At 39.0% G+C, this 22,600-nt stretch overlaps 1 protein-coding gene and 1 non-coding gene across 3 annotated transcripts in view; one reads left to right on the forward strand and one right to left on the reverse strand.

Annotated features, from left to right (window-relative positions):
• The window catches only part of FSTL5 (follistatin like 5), a 520,766-nt gene that overhangs the window by 130,599 nt on the left and 367,567 nt on the right, over window positions 1-22,600 (forward strand). For both annotated transcript variants that reach the window (XM_029077167.2, XM_029077169.2), the window contains exon 4: window positions 9,326-9,574. In XM_029077167.2, the coding sequence (XP_028933000.1) occupies window positions 9,326-9,574 (249 nt within the window). The remainder of the gene's footprint in view (window positions 1-9,325; window positions 9,575-22,600) is intronic.
• On the reverse strand, window positions 15,976-16,113 carry LOC114815789. The gene has a single exon (XR_003763591.1). It is a non-coding gene; the product is annotated as a small nucleolar RNA SNORA7 (small nucleolar RNA).

Below are 22,600 nucleotides of genomic sequence, written 5' to 3' on the forward strand. Positions count from 1 at the left end.
ACTCCAATTTCCTTTCCAGCTGTAATCGGAGCTTATTAATTTGACAATGAAAAATTTTAAGTGTTCCCATTTTCTTTGCCAACTGAGGGGAGTCGATGGAGTAAAAAGATTTCTAACACTTAAAGCAGCAAATACTTAGCACTTAGGGCCACCTCTCTACTTCAAGGAGTTCTGTTTCTGGTAGGATTGCTACAGATGTAACGTTGCTGCCAAAGAGAACTTTCTGGGTTTTCATCATCAGTGAGATGTAGGTTTTAGAAACCATGTATGCTCTAAATTGATGAGGATTAAGTTTTGGAGGTCCGAAACATCATTAGCTTCCAACCTTCACTGAACAGCACGTTGCTCAGAGTGGGACTGCTGTTAGCCAATGCCTGTGTGAAATCATATATAAAGTGGTGGTTAAACTTGGCATCATTCCAGATAGATTAACTGCAGAAATGGCTTTCAGAAAGATTAACTGCAGAAATGGCTTTACCAAAGATACTTATTCAGATGAGTTTTTGAGAGGGTTCTTCTTCTTCAGATATTTTGTCGGTTTCAACGTATCAGGCTTTCCCCAGTCTATTTCACTATCAGATTGTGAGGAACCCCTGCTCTATCATGGGCAAACTGTCCTTGTTTCTTGACCTTTCCAAACCAGGTCTGGTTCCTCCTTGCTGCCACTGAGTCCTGACTGACTCCAGAAGGTTCTGCTCCTCATGCGCTTTTCTCCCAAGGGGTCCTCATCTTAACCTACTGTCCCCAACTCACGGAGAAAGTGGAGGAGGAGGCCTTCTCTTTGACTCCACTTTAGCACCACCCACCCTCCTCCGTCCCTCACTGAATTCCTCATTATCCACCTCTACCAACCGCTACAATAACTAATTTCAGTCATCTGCTACTGCCCTGGCTCCACCTCCATTTTAATGAGCGACTGCAATACATTTCTCACCTTCCTTCTCTCCTTCTCTTCCCTTAAACTGATTCTCAGGTTCAATATCCACAACAACAATTCCCCAGTCACTCATTGCCTCTCGCTCTTTAACTCTACAGACTTCCTGCTATGCTCAAAATAAGTACCAAAAGGAAAACAAAAAGCAAAAAGTAAACAATAGTATATTCTTGTTATTTATGCTTCAATTAACTTCATGATTATAAAATAAATTCTACAGAATCAATTCACTATATGAGCAAATTTTAAGGATATTAAATTGCCATATATCATGTTTTAGGTTGACTTGAGCCAATAAATGCATGTAAATTAATACAGTATAAGATTAAGAATATAAAGGTGCAAGTGAAAAATGTTGTCAGTTTCAAAAGATGAGGATAATTTGGGCTTTCTACAATTTTCAGCCATGTGTACTGAAGGAAGAACCACCGACTGCCTCTAGTTTTCTCTGTTGCTGTGTTTGCAAGATGGGAATAAAAGTCCAGAGTTCATTCACTGGACTGTTTACTGATAAGAGTTCAAATCTAAAGGAACATGGAAAGCCAAAGGCTGCAATTTCACAGCACCTAGAAGAACATGGTCTTTGGGGACTGTTATAGATTGTTTGTGATAAGGAGAAATCCTCTACGAGAGGCAGCTTATAAAAGTAACCATACTTTTTGTTGCAACCCAGAAGACCTACTTTAAGAATGCCTTTTAAACTGCTTCTCATTTATTGTCATCCCCTATTCTCTTGCCCAGTCCCTGACACTGTAAAACTGTGCCTCTCATTTCTACTTCTTCAATCAGTCTGGCAGTGCACTGTGTATGAACACACTGCAGTGGCTCATTGAGGTTTTTGTCAAACAATTTATCTGTGGTCCTTTTTGCATAAAGTGCCCATATTTTCTTTCAAGTTCAAAGCAGAATTAATGGCAATCATTCTGAAGTAAAAAGCTATAATAATTCAAGTATCTCCTCATTGGGGTGGGGTGAAAATCAGAAGAGCGACAGAGAGACAGAGCTAGTCAGTAATAAAAATAGTTTACCTGAAGAGGAGGGAGGGGAAAGAGAGAGAGAGAGAGAGAGATTCATGTTCATACATGTACACCAGGATCCAGGATCCAGGTACAAATTGCTTTAGGTATGATTAATTTGTTTACAGCTATCCTGGGCCCTCATATCTAATCATCTTCCACCCAGTTTAAGAAGTTGATTTGTGACACACTTAAGAGCCACATCCTTGATTTTCCAGAATCTGTTTGGAAAATGCAGTGAAATCATAGTGGGACCCGAGACTGAGAGACAGAGAAAGAGAATCCTTTGAAATCATGATATCAGGGAGACTGGAAGGGCCTAGTTGGACCAGGAGGAGCCCTGGACACACGCAGCCCCTTGCAGCTAGATGGGCCAGTGAGAGCCCTGCACTGCAGCTTGGGGGATGCTGATAACTTTGTCTTGCCACCCCTGAAGTGACCACTAGCCCGCTAGATTCCCAAAGCCCCCTGAATAGAAAAAGTATGTGAGACTTGCAGGTGGTTCAGTGGGCAACCCCACCCTGTACCTTAGCTGATTCTGAATCCGTAAAAGTTCTACCTGAGAGTCCTGGATATCTGTGGCTCCCTTCTTATTCTGTACATCCCCTGCCTACAAGTAGATCAAATCTGAAACTCTATTTAGGGAAGCTTAATCTTCAGGATTAGTTAAGGTCTGGGAATGTTCACTTTGGACTAGTTGATATCTTGCATGGGTCCCTTACCTGCACTTCAGTCCAAACTCATGCTCTGAGAGTGGTTCTCAGGGGCCCAGAAACTCTGGAAATTGGCCAAGACTTGATTATAAAATTTGGGATGATCCCCAGAGCGGCTAACCTAGCGTATACCCATGGACAGAGCTGGTGCCACTCAACCTCCTTCATTCTATTTATCTTGATGATGTTGTCTTGTTTTTGTTTTGTTCTGTCTTGCTTTGCTGTCCGTCTCCCCAGTTTAGACTGTGAGCCCATCATTGGGGAGGGATTGTCTCTATCTGTTGCCGAATTGTACATGCCAAGCACTTAGTACAGTGCTCTGCAAATAGTAAAGGCTCAATAAATACTAATAAATGAATGAATGAACCTGCTCGGGCTGAAATAATTCGCCACCATTCACAGATAACATTCACTTGTTCCTTGAAATGGGAAACATATATCATGTTATAATGACCATATTCTCTGCACTTAGTACAGTGCTTTGCACACAGTAAGTGCTCAATAAATGATTGAGTAAATGAATTATTTTATCCATATGTCCTTCTCTAAACGCCTATCTCCGATTCCATCTTCCCACAGCTCTTCTTCAGGTTGTCTCCCCTCCCTCTGTTTCAGTGAGTTTGCCTGTTTTTTTCTAAGCAACCTGCCATCCATACGTGACAAAATAAATATAACTTCTTAAAATACATTTTAGAAATTTGTTTTACTAGGGATTGTGTCATTTAGTACAGTGCACTCAAAAGGTATCCAATAAATACTATTGCAACTACTAAAATAAATTATTAGAATTCAACTGATTTGGCCAAGTATTTATTTTTTGATTTATGATACATATGTTTTAACATAAAGTTTAATTTATGCCAACTGGTAAGAATACTTTCAGGCATATCACTTAGGAGTAATATACCTTGGAAATTCCAATCCAGTGTCCTTTCCAAACAATGTGTCTCTTTAGAAAGTGAGCCTTGTTTAAGGCTCATAAATTCTGCCTGCCTGCTTCTAAAGCTAAGTAGCATCTCTTCACTGTAATCCAGATCTGGCAGCACAGTTTGAAACTGCTTTTCTATGCTTTCTAAGTAGTTTTGCGTCATCTGAGAACCCGTTTAACCAAGTGTTCCAGCTGCCTCTCGAGACCTATCCTTAAATGGGCTGCACAGTATCTCTTTTCCCACTTATAATGAGTTAAACTTTTTCCATTAACCTCAAATAAGCTGGGAATGATCACTTAAATCCAGGCTGTTCTGTCTACTTTCCCCTGTCCACATTTTTATCTGACTCTCCCTCGCTTTCCATCTCTATTTCCCCTGAGGCATATTTTTCACTGAAGTCAGAAACAGAACTATTTATTGTGTCTGACAAGTGTCAAAAGTCCTTTCTGTGAAGGAGAAAGGAAGAGAGAATGCCTAACCCTCTGATCAAAGCTGGTGTGATAGATGTTGTCACTCCGAAAATGAAGATCTTTTCCTTGAACCACCTACCATTTTTTGAGCACCTTTGGCTATTTGTCAAGGTAGATTGTATTTCAGTAACAACTCTCTTTTCAGAGATATTTATGATTTGGGACTCTGATAGAGGTCACTAGTTGTCTTTTCTCTGGTTTTCTTACCTTAACAGATGATGCCAAGTTGCTTCTTAGATAAGACATCTGCAGATTTGTTCCATGTTTCTTAGAAGTTATAAACTCTCCTATCTGTGAAACTGGGCTTAGAATCTCAGGATTGTAGGGGTTTACATGAAAAGTAGCTTTGTTATTCTAGCCAACTGTCGATGACCAGAAAAATAGTCTTCACTGTTGCTGTGCTGATATCAGCCTGCAAATGAGGCCTGCAGAGGAAACTCCACGGTGTGTGGAAATGCTCAATTTTGTACTGTTCAATTCCTTTGCCATTTCAATTTCTTGAAGACAAGTAATGGAATTCTGTGTTTTGTTTTTAGGTCAGTGGCATTTTTTTTAGCAAATTTTTGATTCAGGCATATTTATTGCATTTGGTCAAAGGCCAGGGTTTCACTAATAAGATTCATAATCAAGTTTTCCAGTTGGAGGGCCAATGAACATCCAGTAAACGCTCTGAAACTGGGGCAGCAAAAAAACTCATAAATGTTCATATGCAGCTCAACACCAGATCCAGAGCCTAACTGTTTGTAGAGCTGAGTGCCAAAAAGAGAGGCCCCATTAATCCTCAGATTTTGTATCCAGCCACCTTTTTGTTGGGAAATTGCTTCATTGTATCAAATCACAGAAAGATGGAGTAGAATTACAAACACCAATCAACATTTGGCACTGGTGCATTTTCCCTTCTATATGACAAAGAACCAGAATGGAGATTTCCAGGAGAAAAATTCTACATTTCTGTCTCTGCCTACCCATTGCTAAGTTTAACTGAGGAAGACAACCCAGGCTGCCTAAAATGGAGTGGGGTTGCATAGCTCCCTCTTTTTCGGTAAGACCCATCACTCCTTTGGCCAGTTCACCAGGCCATCACACTGCCTGCCTAGTGGAAAGAGCATGAGACTGGGAGTCAGAACACTTGGGTTCTGGTCCTGTCTCTGCCACTTGCCTGCCGTGTCATCTTGGGCAATTCACTTAATTCCTCTGGGCCTCAGCTGGCTTCGCTATGAAATTAAATAAAATGTCTTTCCTCCCTCCCTCTTAGATTCTGATCTCCATTGAGGGAACATGTCTGTTTATTGTTCTATTGTACTGTCCCAAGTGCTTAGTATAATGCTTTGCACACAGTAAGCGCTCAATAATATGACTGAATGAATGAACTGGATAAGGATGGTGTCATATATGATTATCTGTATCTACCACAATGCTTGGAATGTAGTAAGTGCTTAAATAAATACTATTATTTTATTACCATTATTATCATCACCATCATAATCATTATTATCATTAATTAGACTTATGAACCCAGTCAAGGTTCTTGCTATCATCCTTTCTCAGGCTCTTTCTGCAAAAACACCACTTCATGTATCTTTCAGTTGGGCGAAACTGCTTTAACCCAGGTTTCATCCTTGGGTCCCATCAAAGGCGGGATATTGTGGAGCTATAGTTTTAGTTTTTCAACCATTTCCTTGGCACCTCTTCTAAACCACTTGGTTTTACTTCCAGAGATGCAACCCAATAATCGAAAACCATGCAATATTACGTTAGTCATTCACCTCTTACTTTAACATATTTTAAGAGTCATCTTAGGTCTCCTGTAAAAGTAGTATTTAGCATGGTTTTACCATTCTAGAATGTGAGGGATCACCTAGCCCTTGTTGTTAACATGGACAAGCAAGCAGTGGGCTTATAGCGTCAGAGTAAAAGTCCAAGGATTTTGTGGAATTATATACACTGATTCAAAACCTACTAGTCCAGGGTTCTGAACCCAGAGGGCGCTTGATTCTGGGTGTTGACTGACTGACTGACTAAGCCATTCAGGTTACAGAATTACATTATTCCTTAAAGAAGACTTCAATAAAGAATGTGGAATAAAGCAGGAGTTGCTTCAGAACCTGACTGTTAACACAAGTTGTGTGCGAGGTGACCCTGTTCACCCAATGCTCCGTTACTACAATTTTTAGCAATTATTTCAAACCTTGAATGCCTTTAGAAAGAACATGACAATTACAAAGAGAAGGTGAAGCATAGCAAGTTGTGGGGAAAAAATTAATCACTCCGGACATAAAGTTCAGGAGAAACCAGACCAAAGTGCTTTTTTGAGATATTGTGAAAAAATAAGGTCGTAAAAGAAGAAATGGCACAAACTTAGCAGCAATTCTAGGAGGAATCTAGTTGAAGCATGGAACTTACCAAGATGGAAGTGGCACATACAGTCTGAGATAGAATCACAATAAATTTGGGTCTAAATCTGTGTTATAAAGTAGATTTTGGGAGCCTTTTTTATCAGAGAGAATTTCCCATGGCATTTTGATTGGCCGGTGGATATTTAAATGGCACAAAGTTAATCATTGTAAGAGAAAAAAATAAGCAGTGTCAAATTCTAGGTATTCCTAAATGAATGGCTAAATAACTGCGTGACTTTTTGGTGCTCTGTAATTCTAGCTTTCCTGTAGATCCTTGTATTCTTATATTCTTGTAAAGTGCATGCATTTTTTCCAGCCCTCTCTAAAATATTTTATATTGAGGCAATTATTATTGTCATTATTTTACATTGCATTACAAATTTTCAATTTTGCAAAGTTCACTCTTTTTAACCTGAAAGATTGCAAAGTACTTTGTTAGGCTGTTCATTCTTTAAGGACAGGAATTACCCCTATTTAACTTTCCCAAGCACTCAGTAGAGAACTTTTCTCACTATTGATGCTCAATAAATGGTGTTGATCGATTGACTGAAAATAATGGTCACATGCTGTGTGAGCAGATTTTGGTCCACATCCCTGACAGGCAGGCACCCAATTAATTGGGTCTGACATGCAGCCCCATTTTCACTCCCTTTACTGTAGAGTCTAATAAAACACATTCAGCCTTCTCAGACTTGATGTCAAGTGACAGTTCAAATAAATCCTCCAATATCTGCTGAAGATTGATCACAGTATGATCCAATCAAAACCTTTAATGATTGTGATGTGTGTTTCCTGCTGCTACTTGGTGAAGTCAAGCAAAGCACAGCTGGGAGACTGAAAGATTGCCTGGTAGGCTAACATTGAAACATAATCAACCACTTGGACATGGACCACATATCATTCCTAAATGAATGGCTAAATAACTACATGACTCCTTGGTGCTAATTCTAGCTTTCCTGTAGATCCTTGTATTCTTATATTCTTGTCAAGTGCATTTATTCTTCCCAGCCCTCTCTATAATATTTTATATTGAGGTAATTATTATGATCATTATTTTACATTTCATGACAAATTTTCAATTTTGCAAAGTTCACTCTTTTTGACGTGAAAGATTGCAAACTACTTTGTTAGACTGTTCATTCTTTAAGGACAAGAATTACCCCTACTTAATTCTCCCAAGCACTTAGTAGAGAACTTTTCACACTATCAATGCTCAATAAATGGTGTTGTTCGACGGACTGAAAATAATGGTCCATTGAATATGAAACTCTTCCCTCCCTTCAGCCTAGGTGTCCGCCCTTCATAGAGGAACTTAATAAAACTTTGAAACTCTTTTTTAAAAAATATGAAAGAGAAAAAGGGAAATTCTATGCATAGTTAGGAAGTCAGTAAATAGCATCAGTTGAAAATCCAATATCTCTCTCCTGACACTGCAGCCAAACTGTTTTAATGGATGCATGTTAAAGTAATTGAGGTTTACAATTTCATGAAGCCATTTGGTCTGGGATCAGTAGTTAATGAACTATCTGAATATCTGTTGATTGATCTTGATGCTTTGCAACTGCACTGATCTCAGAGTTTGGATTGCAGATGTACGTGCATATCCTGAGATCCACTTTTCATAAAATGTTTTGAGAAATATTTGTGCCTTTGGGTTGGTCAGCCTGTTCTCCCTCTTCACTGGAGGCAGGAAAAGTTTCATGATGGTCAGTAATATTGGTATAAAAACCTCTTCTTAAAAGACCTAATTAATGTAGATTGCCACACAGTTATTTTGCTTTTGTGTATTGGCTTTCTGTGTCTTTTAATGGTTTTGTTGTTTATAACCATGGGCAGCTAACTATGGAAACATTGCAGTGATTTGAAAGTATAGTGATGCAACTGAAAATAAATGGGATTTTTAATAGATGAGACAACTTGGTAGAAAATATGTAATTTTTATGCAAGCTAAATTATACAAGGACATTGGATGCTGATTGCAATTCATTTTGAGTATAATGTGACTGAATGAAGTAAAAGTATACCTTGACACAATAATCAGATTAAATTGATTAAATCTCAGGCTGAACTGTGGTTCAGCATTAGTCATGGGTAATTACTGTCAGAAAGGACATGTTCTAGCCATTCATTTACATAATATGTACACTCTTTTAGATCTCAAATGAATTAATTACATTTTGTTTAATTGTGGTGAAGCTTCGTGCAAATGTACAGATTCTAACTTGTATAAACAGGCCATTAACTTTTAGAAAATGGCCCATTTTCCAATACAACCATCTTTAACTGAATTGCCAGTTTAAGAGAACAGGTTGGCATGAGGAGGTATGAAGTTTGGGGTTTTAAGTTCTATTTTCTATAACTCTTTAAATTAATAAAAACACAGGCTGCATCAGCAGTTCTGCACGTGATTTGTGTAGGTTTGTGTATGAAAAAGATATTATACACTTTGGGAAGTTCTCCCCCTCCCTATAGCCCACTTTCCTCACCTTCAACCCCTTATTAAAGTCTTATCTCCTCCAAGAGGCCTTCCCCAACTAAGCCTACTTTTCCTCAACTCCCTCTCCCTTCTGCATCATCTGCACACTTGGATTTGTTCCCTTTGGCATTTGATATTCACCCCACCCTCAGTTTCACAGCACTTGCGGACGTATCTGTAAATCATTTATTTATATTAAGTCTATTTCCCCTTCTGAGCTCACTGTGGGCAGGGACATGTCTACCAACTCGGTTGTATTGTGCTCTCCCGGTAAAAGTTCAGAAAATACCTTTGATTGACATATTCTGTTAGGATGCAATTTCCATTTTGATTCACATCTGTATGCCATTTTTGCCCATGCTCAATCTGCTTTTTCTTTCTCTTTCCACAGGATACCTGGGTCAGGATGGTCCTCTTGCATCTTGTGAAAATAAGTACTGTGGATTGGGAAGGCATTGTGCCATAAACAGAGAGACAGGGCAAGCTGAGTGTGTGTGTATGGAACACTGCAAACCACACTACAAGCCCGTGTGTGGCTCAGATGGAGAATTCTATGAAAACCACTGCGAAGTGCACAGAGCTGCCTGCCTGAAAAAGCAAAAGGTCACCATTGTTCACAATGAAGACTGCTTCTTCAAGGGTAAGTGAGCAATTCATGAAAGACTGTGTTTATTCCCTTTTCAAGGACTGCGATAGACATAACATGTAAAACTTCTGTCTGATCATACCTGGGAATACTGAAAAGATATAATATGAAAAGAAAAGGTTTGAGTACCTACATGATATATTGTGCAGCAGTTTGATTTCAATGACAATTCTGTAGAAATGACTAGCCGGTGGTCAAAGCATGCTTCAAGAATTAAGTGTATTCTGCTGCGATAGCTGTTGATTCGATACAGAGGTTGGTCTATTGTAACAAAATCCACATGGAGTAAAGTCCCAGTGGTGATTATGCCAAGTCCTGGTCTTGTGACACCTTGCCCCTACGTAGTCAAAACTGTGGGTTTGTTTTGTTGATATTGTTCAAAATATGTGCCAATCTCTGTAACCACCAGGGCTAGCTTTTAAATAGCAAATGAACCTCAACTGGCAAAACTGTAGAGGTCTCTATTGAAAGTATGGAAGCATAGGGAAACATAAATACAATGTTCAGTATATTTTGGAAATATTATTGTTCTTTTCTTTACCAGTGGACATAACCATCTGAGATTTTCAGGGAAAAATTGCTTTTCAATTATTTTCAGAATGAATAAGCCATTAAACCTCTCACCATAGGGTTTTAGAATAAGTGTGGGATTTAGAAACAATATTTTCAAAATTATTTCATTTAAAAGAAACACTTTTCTGAAGCAGGAAAAAGTAAAATGATGCATAAGAGCTTTTCAAATTCTGAAAGATACAGTACTCTGTATTCATTTTATTTATTAGAAGACTACTGTCATAGCAGAAGTTGAAATTATGGTAATAATTTTAATTCTTTAGTGCTATAAATAAGTGGAAAAGGTGCACATGCAAACTACTTTATAAAGAGAAAAGCAGCTATTTTTATTTTGAAAATTAGATCATAATTTAGTTGTCTGAGGAGGATGAATGTTACTTAATTTTACCTCACTGCTTACCTCTTTTCTATAATATAGTAGAACTATGAGATTAATGGTTTTCTAACAGTTAGCAGTGCTCTACCTTTGAGGGTTTTATGCTTTTGTAGTAGAAACTAAACTGTTCTACCAATGTTGAGGAATAAAGGAATTTCAGATTATACAACTAATTTTCTCCTTTTCCACATTTGCTCCTGGAGGAATTCTCATTCTGAGAAATGTAGCAAAAGTTTCAAAGTAGAAGAATAAAAGACAAAATAACAATTTGTTGTTACCCAGGTTAAGCTTCTAATAGCAATACTTTCACAGTGTGCATTTTAGTTTCAAAAATAACATTTGAGACCATGGAATGAAATCACTTGTTAGATCAGATACTTTAAGCTCACTGTAGGCAGGAAACATTTGTACTTTCCCGAGCACTGTATCAAGTGGATACAGTATCACTGTATCAAGTGCTCTGCAAACAATCAGTGCTCAGTAAATGCCACTGATGATCAAATATCTTATCCACTTGATTGTCCATTTGTTCTTAGATGTTTTACCCATTAGGAAGGGACATTATCCCAATACGTGGAATTCATATCATGTGCTAAGGCTTCCTAGTTTCTACCTGTGTTTCTTATATCCCATAGCATTGGAAACAAATATCAAAACCCAATAATAGACTTGTCATATTGTTCTAAAACAATACATATTTTTCAATCATCTTTACCACCTAAAAAAAAAGATATTCTTTCAATAGCACATTATCTTACTCAAAACAATTTTAATTAAATATCAATGAATCAGTTCCTGAGTGCTTACTGTGTACAGAGTGCTATACCAAGCTTGCAATCTGTGTCATCTGAAGCCATTCCACTCTCAACTTTCCAACATATATTTTCCTCTCCCCTCACAAACAACTACTAGAAAAGAGAGTAGGAGTTTAGGATAGTGGTACAAAAAGAGAAAAAAATGTTTTAAAAAGTTCATTCTTTTATTTTACCCATGTAGTTTTGCTTAACTACCTCTCATCTCCTTCTGTGTCTATCTGACTTTGGCTGTCTTTGTACCTAATATGAAGAGTTTCTTTCATAACATGTAAAACTTCTGTCTGATCATACCTGGGAATACTGAAAAGAAATAATATGAAAAGAAAAGGTTTGAGTACCTACATGATATACTGTGCAGCAATTTGATTTCCATGACAATTTTGTAGAAATGACTAGCCGGTGGTCAAAGCATGCCTCAAGAATTAAGTGTATTCTGTTGCATGGCATTATATGGTCAATGCACAATAGCTGTTGACTCTATACACAGGTTGGTCTATTTTAACAAAATCCACATGGAGTAAAGCTTTCTCGACTAAACCTGCACTCACCTCCTCCAATTACTACTGTGAAGTGATGTAAGAGGAAAAATGGTGCATAGGGTTGAGGTGGCAAAGAAAGAGTAGATTAATATATACATAGGCTTAAAAAACGAAGGAAAAGAGGAGTAGCTTAATGTTATAGAACTATAGAGATGAGGGGACCTTAAGAAGTAGCATAACCTATTGGAAAGACCCCTGAGCTTGAGAGTTGGAGGATCTGTTTTCTTATGCTGGCTTACACCTCTTACCTTCTTTGTGATCTTGGACAAATCACTTAACTTCTCTGTGCTTCAGTTCCCTCTTCTGCAAAAAGAAGAGTCAATACTTGTCCTCCCTACTACTTAGATTGTGATCCCCATGTCAGACCTTATTATTTGAATCTTTCCGAGTGTTCAGTACAGTGCTTGTCACATAAACAAGTGCTTAACAAAGACCACAGTTATTGTTATTATTATTATATCATCTTATCCATTCCCCCTACTTCAGGTAATGAATTAATAAAACAATCCAGGACAAATGGTCATCTTTTTGTCTTCAAGGCCTGCAAGGATGGTAATTGCTTGAGCTCCCTTTAAGGTCCAATACAGAGTTTTTAAAAACTCTTCTTGAGACCTAAATTTCCAGATTTTCAAAGCACCTTTCCACTTATGACTGTTAATTTTCATTTCATGAAAGTTCATATTCATAAAATGAATGTTTTATTTGTCCCCTTGATACCCCCTATATTTTCAACTCTGAAGTACCTCCACGTTTGGATACCGGAAATGCTTTCTGGTATTATTGAAATAACTTAAAGGAACAAAGCAAAATTTGAATACTATACTTTAGAGATGTGGGCACCATGAATTAGTCATTTTCCAAAGTACATCATGATAAAATCACTCTAATATGTCACTTTTCATTTTCCTCTATTAGGAAATAACTGAGAAAGCAGAGGATGGAATATAGCAACATCTGTGCTTCTTTGGCATGATGTTCTTTTAGATGATGCTCAGCATAATCTACAGCATCCAATGTCCATATAATTTCCAGACATCATTTTCTGCATCTGATAGATTTGCGCTGTCATTTTCCTAAGGACTTGCTAACTGTTACGACTCATATCTTTGGTCTATAACAAGGCAATTTCTTCTAACCCTGACATAAGGTCAGGCTATACCAAAGAGCATAATTTACTTATTGAGGGTTAGATTTAAGACTGAGAAGAAATTGAACAAATAACTTGTCAAATGAATAGGGAATTAAACCTTTTTATGAGGAAACCAATTGAATGGAAACCCTCTTGCCGTTTATGGAGTAGAGAATAAAACTGTCATAAAAGCAAATGTTCTGTGCATTTAAATGTGCATTGAAAACAATAACAACTTGGGAAATGTAGTTGTTGAAGCAATGTGGATATTATTGGAATGAAACCTAACAGAGTTTCTGACTCCTGTGTGATAGAAAATTGATGGCACAGGCTGTCTTTTTCCTTTTGTCTAAATTTTTGGGAGTTGTATGAAAAAAAGTGGTAAGATTCTTGCCAATGACTGAAATAATTTGCTATATTTAATATGTGGGTATAAAAATATCATTGAATATGGAAAGTCAAAAGTTGGGAGTCAGATTATTTTGTATCAGAATAGTTAGTCTTTTTTAAGCTAGAGAAAAATAATAAATTGGGCCACTGATGTCCTGTGTTTGGTTTAACCATATTCTTTAGGTACAAATGGGTTATTGTAAGATTTGGTGAAACTCCCTGAAATAGGTTCACCTTGACACAGGTTAGAAAATGTAATATAAAAACAAGCCAAGAACCCAAGCCCCAAATTTTAAAGGTCTATAAGTGTCAAATTGTATTGCATTTTCTGCTTTTCCCACCTCTCTCACTAATCCAAATGTGAGTTGCTTTCTTGGTGACCCACTTAAATGCCTTAGAACCAGAGCCTGGTATATAACATATCCAATATATAACTATATTTATATGTTATATATAATACCTGGTATTTAGTAAAAGAAAGTCTTTTTTATATTTTATGTTTTACTTTTATATTTTTATTTTTATATTTTGTTTATAAAACAGCTACTAATAAATAATAGCAATGCATTTCATATTTTTGGATTTGAGTATCCCAAATTGAAAGAAATCAAAAGAATGAAATCTTAGAAAATATACCAGTAAGATTAGATTTTATTGAGGAATAGCAATAATTGTTGCCTTTTGCCTACCAATCCAAAATTGAGTCCAGTGGAACTGAATGAATTCTTCCATCCTTCTAGACTGCATGATTGGGATGTTACTTCTTTTGGGGGCCAAGGATATTACTTAAACCAATCATATTGTGTGGGTAATAGTTATTAAAAAATTAGAACATACAGACTGATGGGAAATATAGGCTAGTGGAAAGAGCACGGGCCTTGGAGTCAGATGGCTTGGATTGGCTTGGATTCTAATCCTGTTTTTACCACTTGTTTTTAATGCTATTTGTTTAAACCTTACTGTGTGCCAGGCACTGTACTAAACACTGTACTAATCAGGTTGGATACAGTCCCTGTTCCACCTGGGGCTCACAGTCTTAATCCTCACTTTGCAGATGAGGTCATTGTGGCATACAGGAGTTCAGTCACTTGTCCAAGGTCACAAAGCAGACAAGTGATGGAGTCAGGATTAGGAGTAGAACCCTCTGACTCTCAGGCCTGTGGTTTTTCCATCAGACCACAGAAGTTCTCACCTGTCTTCTGTGTGACCTTGTGCAAGTCACTTAGTCTTACTGTGCCTCACTTTCATCATCTGTAAAATAGGGATTAAAATTCTGTTCTTTCCTAGTTAGACTTTGAGCCCCACTTGGACAGAGACTGTGTCCAACCTGATTATCTTGTATTCAACCCAAAATTTAGTACAGTGTTTGGAACTTTGTAAGGTTTAACAAGTACCCTTTAAAGAAAATCAAGGTGTTATTTCAGTCAGCACCAGGGAAGTCACACACACAATCACACACAAGATTTATACTGGCAACACAGAACTAAATATCATCACAGAATTCTGTTAGCTAGGCAGCATATTGACCAAATATATATCTTTCCATTCTTCAAAAACTCTCAATGGTTATCTAGTCCTCTCCACATCAGTCACAAACTCCTGGCCGTTGACTTTAGAGACATTCACTCAGTTTTCTCCTATGTACCCCCTTTCTTCTTCCACTACAGGAAGAAGACACTCTTTGTTCTTCTCATGCTAAACTACTCACTGTGTCTCACTCTCTCCTTTTTCCCTCACCTCTTCTTGCTCATAATCTTCCTAAATCTTCCCATTCATATCATCTATTCCACAGCTCTTCCCATTTGTAAAGCCCATCTGAAAACCCAATTTCTTTGGTAGACCTTCCCTAGTTAATTAATTCATTCATTCATTTCATTCAATATATTTATTAAGTGCTTAATGTTTGGAGAGCACTGTGCTAAGTGCTTTGGAAAGAACATACAATGATCAACAGTGACAATCTCTGCCCAAAACGATTTCTCTCCCCAGATTACATCTCCCCAGCTACTACCTCATCACTTCTGTATATACTGACTTACATTCACTATTATCCACTCATCTATATATCAACCTTTCCTGATTCCTTCTCCTGTAAATTATTTTAGCATCTGTTTCAATCCCTGGATTGCAAACTCCTTGAAGACATAACTAATATCTACTAATGCTATTGTATTCTCCCAAGAGTCAAGTTCAACGTTATGTACCTCGTGGAGTCTCAGTGAATGCTATTGATTGATTAATTGACTGATTAAACTCATGTATAAGGTTTTACCATCAACTTTGAAAATAGAGAGCAATGCCCAGGTGCAGAATCCAGTCTATGGATTCTGCCTTGTCTTGCTTTGCTTGCTTTGCTTGCCTTATCTTATGCTATCGAGTCGTTTCCGACCCATAGAGACTCTGTGGACACAACTCTCCCAGAATACCCCGCTCTCCATCTGCTGTCTTTCTCACAGTGTATCCATGGCGTTTTCTTGGTAAAAATACAGAAGTGGTTTACCATTGCCTTCTTCCTTGATTTTCTACCCTTGATTCTCTCCCGTGCTGCTGCAGCCGAGCACAGGTGAGTTTTGACTTGTAGCATATTGCCTTCCACTCACTAGCCAATGCCCAAGCTACAGATGGAATGGGTAGGCCTCTGCCTGACTCTCCCTCCCGTAGCCAAGACTGGTAGAGTACGGGACACTCTCCAGATGTGAATCTGAGAGGGGATGGATTATATCACGAGTGGTCAAACTGGGGCTTCTGGGCTGCTTGCATCTCTTCCTCCCTTGCAAAACAGTTTGCACAGAAGTTTTACTGTTTATTATTTTGTGGCCACCACAGCAGTGGGTTGCATTTTGTTACTCTTCTGGTCCTACTGAGGGCACATTAGCATATTTAAGCTTGGGTCAGGCATTTCCCATCCCCTAACTAATGCTCCCTGCCAGTCCCTACCATTCATTCATTCATTCATTCAATAGTATTTATTGAGCGCTTACTATGTGCAGAACACTGTACTAAGCGCTTGGAATGTACAGATCAGTAACAGATAGAGACAGTCCCTGCCCTTTGACAGCTTACAGTCTCCCTCTGAATGCCTACTTGCCACTCCAGTTAAAGGGATTTATTTGATTCTGAAACTCTCAGCCATGTTTCATTTTTAGTTGTGACTTTCCAGTTCAAGAAGTTTCGTTACCTCTGTCATATATGCTATTGGCATTACTGATCTATGTGTCCTATACTGGCTCCTCCAAACAAGCAATGTTGTAGTTCAAGGACATTTATGTCAATATCTACTGCAGAGATTGGCTTACATATAGATTCATATTTGACAACCGTGCAGATATGATCAAATATACTCTGGGCAGGTGGGATTAAGTCTGTCCAACGATGAACATGATATACACCTAAAAAATAGAAAGGCAAAGTAAATGCAGTCTATTGAAAATGAGTAAGGAATTTACTGTAGCAAATGTCATGTGTTTAAATGGTATGCGGTCAAGTAGTTCCTTTGCCAATGTTATTAAGATTCTTTTCAGCAAATACATATTGATTTATTAATATTTTGTACCTTGGGGCTTAGGAAGAGTTCTATGAATTTGACAACCATGTTTTCAGCTTTTTACTTCTTCAGATTACATATTCCCTTCAGCTTCACCAATTTAAAAAATCCTTTGAGCATCATTGCCCAAGTGACTTACAAGGAAAACTCACTAAACTTACCCACTAAGCTTACCAAATTCTCAGACTATAGTTTGGGGAGAGAAAATATTCTCTGGATGAAAACTACATGCTATGGTTGTTTTTCTCTAGTTCTCAATAGGGGCCCTTTGGCATAAGGAGCTCAGTGAGATATATATCTTCAAAAATGAATAGATGCCTAAGGCATTCTCCTTTAAGATGGAAGGTTGAATTTTAAACTTCTTGAGAGCAGAGATCATGTCTACTAAATCTGCTGTTTCTCCCCAACTGCCTAATACAGTGATCTGCACAGTTTCAGTGCTCAATAAATACTATTGATTGAGAGCAAACTAGAGAAGAAGGAAAGTTAAAGTGCAGTTTAAAGCCAAACCTAGATGCACAGAGAGCATGACAGCTGTGCAGTACAACATTTAAAGAATTTGTAATATTATTACAGAACTCCAAGCTACTGTTTTTTTTTTAAGGTCTTATGGAATAAAATTGCCCAAGAATTGAAAATAGGCGGATGTTGTTCCCATCTCTTAAAGAAGGAAATGAAAGACCCCAGTAAATACAGAGCAGCCCTCTTAACATTGATTCGGGGGAAAACTTTTAAAGCAGATTTCAAATTGGAATCATCACCTTAAAACTATTATCAAGACTTTGGTTCTAATGCCGGTTCCACCACTTGTTTGCTGTGTGTCCTTACGCAAGTCATTCATCTTTGTGCAGCTTGGCCTAGTGGATAGAGCACAGGCCCAAGAGTCAGAAGAACCTGGATTCTAATCCTACCTCATCCATTTGGCTGTTGTGTGACCTTGAATAAGTCACTTAACTTCTCTGTGCCTCAGTTAACTCATCTGTAGTATGGAGATTGAGACTCTGAGCTCCGTGTGGGACAGGGACTGGTGTCCAACCTGATGTGCTTGTATCCACTTGGATTGTATCCACTCCATCATTCAATATAGCACTTAGTAGAGTACAGCACAGTGTAGTAGATAAGCAGAATTGCATAAAGGATAGAGCGTGGGCCTGGAAGTCAGAGGGTCATGGCTTCTAATCCTGTTCTGCCACTAGTCTGCTTTGTAACCTTGGTTAAGTCACTTCACTTCTTTGTGCCTCAGTTACCTCATCTGTAAAATGGAGATTGAGACTGTGAACCCCACGTGGGACAGGGACCGTGACCAACTCGATTTGCTTGTATTCTCCCCAGAATTTAGTTCAGTACCTAGCACGTAGGAAGTGCTTAACAAATCCCATCACTATTTTTAAGTATTATTATTACTTGGAACATAGTAAGAGCTTAACAGCTATTCTTATTATTATTATCATTCTTAACTCACCAGAAGAACACAGACGCAACATACAGCAACAAACCTATGTAAAGAGAAAATCAGACCAAATAAACATAATGCAGTCATTTCTGCTATAATGTTCAGGTGCTTTAGGTAGAGAAGCAGCGTGGCTCAGTAGAAAGAGCCCGGGCTTGGGAGGCGGAGATCATGGGTTCGAATCCCGGCTCCACCACTTGTCAGCTGGGTGACTGTGGGCAAGTCACTTAACTTCTCGGTGCCTCAGTGACCTCATCTGTAAAATGGGGATTAAAAACTGTGAGCCCTACGTGGGACAACCTGATCACCTAGTATGCCCCCAGCGCTTAGAACAGTGTTTTGCACATAGTAAGCGCTTAACAAATACAACCGTTATTATTAATTAGAACTTGGTAGAAGATCAGAGGAACAAAGTAGTTGACATAATGTGGCTGTGAATAGACTCTGAATTGGTTATGCATCTCACTGAGGAAATGCTGCTTCAGGGAATGATTGGGTCATGTAAAGCACTCTTATCTGTCCTTCATTAGCATATCAAAGGGAATCAATTGCAAACACTTAAAATTCACGGTTCATTAGAATCCCATTCACCATGAGGTGCTAATGGCCACTAATAAGTGTCAGATATGCGTCAGAGAAATGTCAGAGAAACAAGAAAAGTACAATGAGGCCAAACTTGGAGTAAAACAAGCTGCATAAGCCTTTTTAGTCTTCCATAACCTTCTGGAATTTCACGTGTGATAGAAGTCATATACTATTTCAACTCTTTGGCTCAGTGGAAAGAGCCCGGGCTTGGGAGTCCGAGATCATGGGTTCGAATCCCTGCTCTGCCACTTGTCAACTGGGTGATTGGGGGCAAGTCACTTCACTTCTCTTGCCCTCAGTAACCTCATCTGGAAAATGGGGATGAAGACTGTGTGCCCCACGAGGGACAACCTGATCTCCTTGTATTCTCCCCGCCCCCAGCGCTTAGAACAGTGCTTTGCACATAGTAAGCGCTTAACAAATACCATCATTATTATGAGAAGCAGCGTAACTCATTGGAAAGAGCCCGGGCTTGGGAGTCAGAGGTTACGGGTTCAAATCCGTGACTTCTGACTCCCAAGTCCGGACTCTTTCCACTGAGCCTTGCATTTTACTCTACTCTGAGGCCCTGGGTTATATACCTCACATCCCACACCCCTTCACCAAAAACCTGCTCCCTCCTCACCGTGGATATTGTCACTGCCTCCACCTCCCCTTCTTCCAACCCTGGGAATCCAGTTTAACTCTCGGTGGGTGATGGAGGGGTGAGGGGAGAAAAATTTTTTTCTACTTTCAATACTGCCTCTCCATTAATTTTTTCCTTTAGTTGCAGTTTTATCTTCTGTTGTTCATCTTTCCTTTTTTAGCAACAGAATCCTTTCCTGCGGGATCCACGTCTTATTACCATTCATCCCACAGAAAAAATATTAGCGAGAGGATTCTTTATCACATTTAATATTTTCTGCCAGCTTCTTTTTCTATCTATGATATTTAGATACCGAATTTGACTTTTAAATATTTGGCATGTCTTTCATTATCATTGTAAAATTTCATGTTGACTCCCCCAGCTTCAAACCTAAAGGACGGTACCTCATCTACTATATTTTATTTCATGGTTGCTATGGATGTCAGAATTTTCCATCAGCAGGTGTGAACACAATATTCGGTAGTGGTAGAAAAACAACAGGAGGAGCCTTTATTAGTCAGTAGTATATTTCTTTTCCCTTGAAATAGACGACTTAAATAGTGTATAGTTCATCACCCCTATTTAACACCATCCCTCTATTACTTTGCCTTTCCCACTCATCGCATTTCCACATGCTCACTACAACTTTAGTAGTTTCCATAACTAGCTTAGTTCTTTAAATACACTGCAACGAACACATTTTACAGGCTAGTTGACTTTTATTTTTTCAACATTCCATTGCAAAAGAGGGATAGCGAACAGTTGTCCAGCTTTTTCAGATTTAGCAGATAGTTGCGTTCAGCGGACATTATTAGGACTAGGTCTTGACTCTTACCAGAAAAAAGAATTGTATGAACTTGCTTTGACTTCTCTTTAACCTACTAACTGATAGGTGAAATGAAAGATTTTTTGTTTGTTGGTAACACTCTTCTAGAGACAAAGTAATAGACTAGTTATCGGCTACCTGCAGGCAAACATAAAAGCCAACCCCCAACTAGGGGAGTTTGAATTCACCGATGTGCGTGATGGGAAAGAGAAGTGAGAAAATAGAGTTGAAAGGAGAAAGGGAGTTTAGGGGAAAGGAATAGAAGGAGAGAAAAGGAGTTAGAGAAAAAGAGAAGGGACATTATAGTGGAGGAGGTTCTGGAAGGGAAAGAGGAAAATGGGAAATGAAGCAAGGAATTAATAGAAAAATCAAGGGACTCCTATCATTGCTATGGTTTCTTTCCTTTCCTGGACTGTGGAGCCCTGTGAATGCCTGCTCTCTCTGCCCAAGAACTTGATAAAAATAATAATTATTATTGTGGTATTTGTAAAGTAGCAATAATGTTGGTATTTGTTAAGTGCTTACTATGTGCAGAGCACTGTTCTAAGTGCTGGAGTAGATATAGGGTAATCAGGTTGTCCCACGTGAGGCTCACAGTTAATCCCCATTTTTCAGATGAGGGAACTGAGGCACAGAGAAGTGAAGTGACTTGCCCATAGTCACAGAGCTGACAAGTGGCAGAGCCGGAATTCGAACCCATGACCTCTGACTCCCAAGCCCGGGCTCTTTCCACTGAGCCACGCTGCTTCTCTAAAGTACTTCTTATTATATGCCAGGCATTGTACTAAGTGTTGGGGTTAGTTTACAAGCAAATTAGGTTGGGGACAGTCCCTATCCTACTTGGGGCTCAGTTTTAATCGCCATTTTACAGATTAGGTAACTGGGACGCAGAGAAGTGAAATGATTGACCCAACGTCGCATAGTGGACAAGTGGCAGAGCAGGGATTAGAACACATGACCTTCTGACTCCCTCCACCTTCATGTCTAATTGACCACCACCCTCCCCATCTTCAGAGCTCTCCTAAAGTACCATCACCTCCTAGAGGCCTTCTTTGGCTAAAACCTCACTTCTTGTTTTTACCTTCCCTTCTGTGCTACTGTGGCATAATGGTTAGAGCATGGGTTAGGTCAGAAGGTCATCGGTTCTAATTTCGGCTTCACCATTTGTCTGCTGGGTGACCTTGGGCAAATCATTTCACTTCTCTGGGCCTCAGTTACCTCATCTGTCAAATGTGGATTGAGACTATGAGCCCCACATAATAGTAATAATATATGTATATTAGTATATGCTAAGCACTGTTGTAAGTGTTAGGGTAGATACAAGATAATTAGGTTGTCCCACATGGGGCTCACAGTCTTAAACCCCATTTTATAGATGAGGTAACTGAGGTACAGAGAAGTGAAGTGACTTGCCCAAAGTCACACAGCTGACAAGTGGTGGAGGCGGAATTAGAACCCACGACCTCTGACTCCCAAGCCCGGGCTCTTTCCACTGAGCCACGCTGCTTCTCACATGGGACAGGGACTGTGTGCAACCTAAGGGGAAGGGGTTGGCAGTGACAAAAAAGATGAGATTGAGAGCTAGTGAATAGGTTGGTGTTAGAGTACATAAATGGGTTAGATTATAGTAGCATATTAGTGAGGTGAGGAGGTGGGAAAGTCTGATTAAGCGGGAAGGTCTGCTCTGTGATCTTGGGCAAGTCACTTCTCAGTGCCTCAGATACCTCCTCCGGAAAATGGGGACTAAGACTGTGAGCCCCATATGGAATAGGAACTGTGCCCAATCCAATTTGCCTGTATTCACCCCAGAACTTAGTACAGTTCCTGGCACATAGTAAGTACTTAACAAATATTACAGTTATTGTTATTATCACTGTTATTATCAATAATCCTTGGCCAAACTGGAGATCCTAGAGGAGACTCCTGAGTGATTTGGATCCCTGAGATGCTCTTTGGTTGACTCCTAAACCTTTAAGTGGCTCCAAGCTATCCTGAGATCACCTTATTCGTGATTCAGTGTGGGAACCTTTCATCTCTAACACTGTGCCTGTCATAACTGCAAGGTGACAGTCTCCACACCTCCATATTGCACCCACAGTTATTTCTGGAGCTTAATAATGACAGGTATTTAAAGAGGACAAATGCAACATTCTGCATATTAATATTCA

The sequence above is a fragment of the Ornithorhynchus anatinus genome, chromosome 12 (assembly GCF_004115215.2).
Source record: "Ornithorhynchus anatinus isolate Pmale09 chromosome 12, mOrnAna1.pri.v4, whole genome shotgun sequence".
Classification (NCBI taxonomy): Eukaryota; Metazoa; Chordata; class Mammalia; order Monotremata; family Ornithorhynchidae; genus Ornithorhynchus; species Ornithorhynchus anatinus.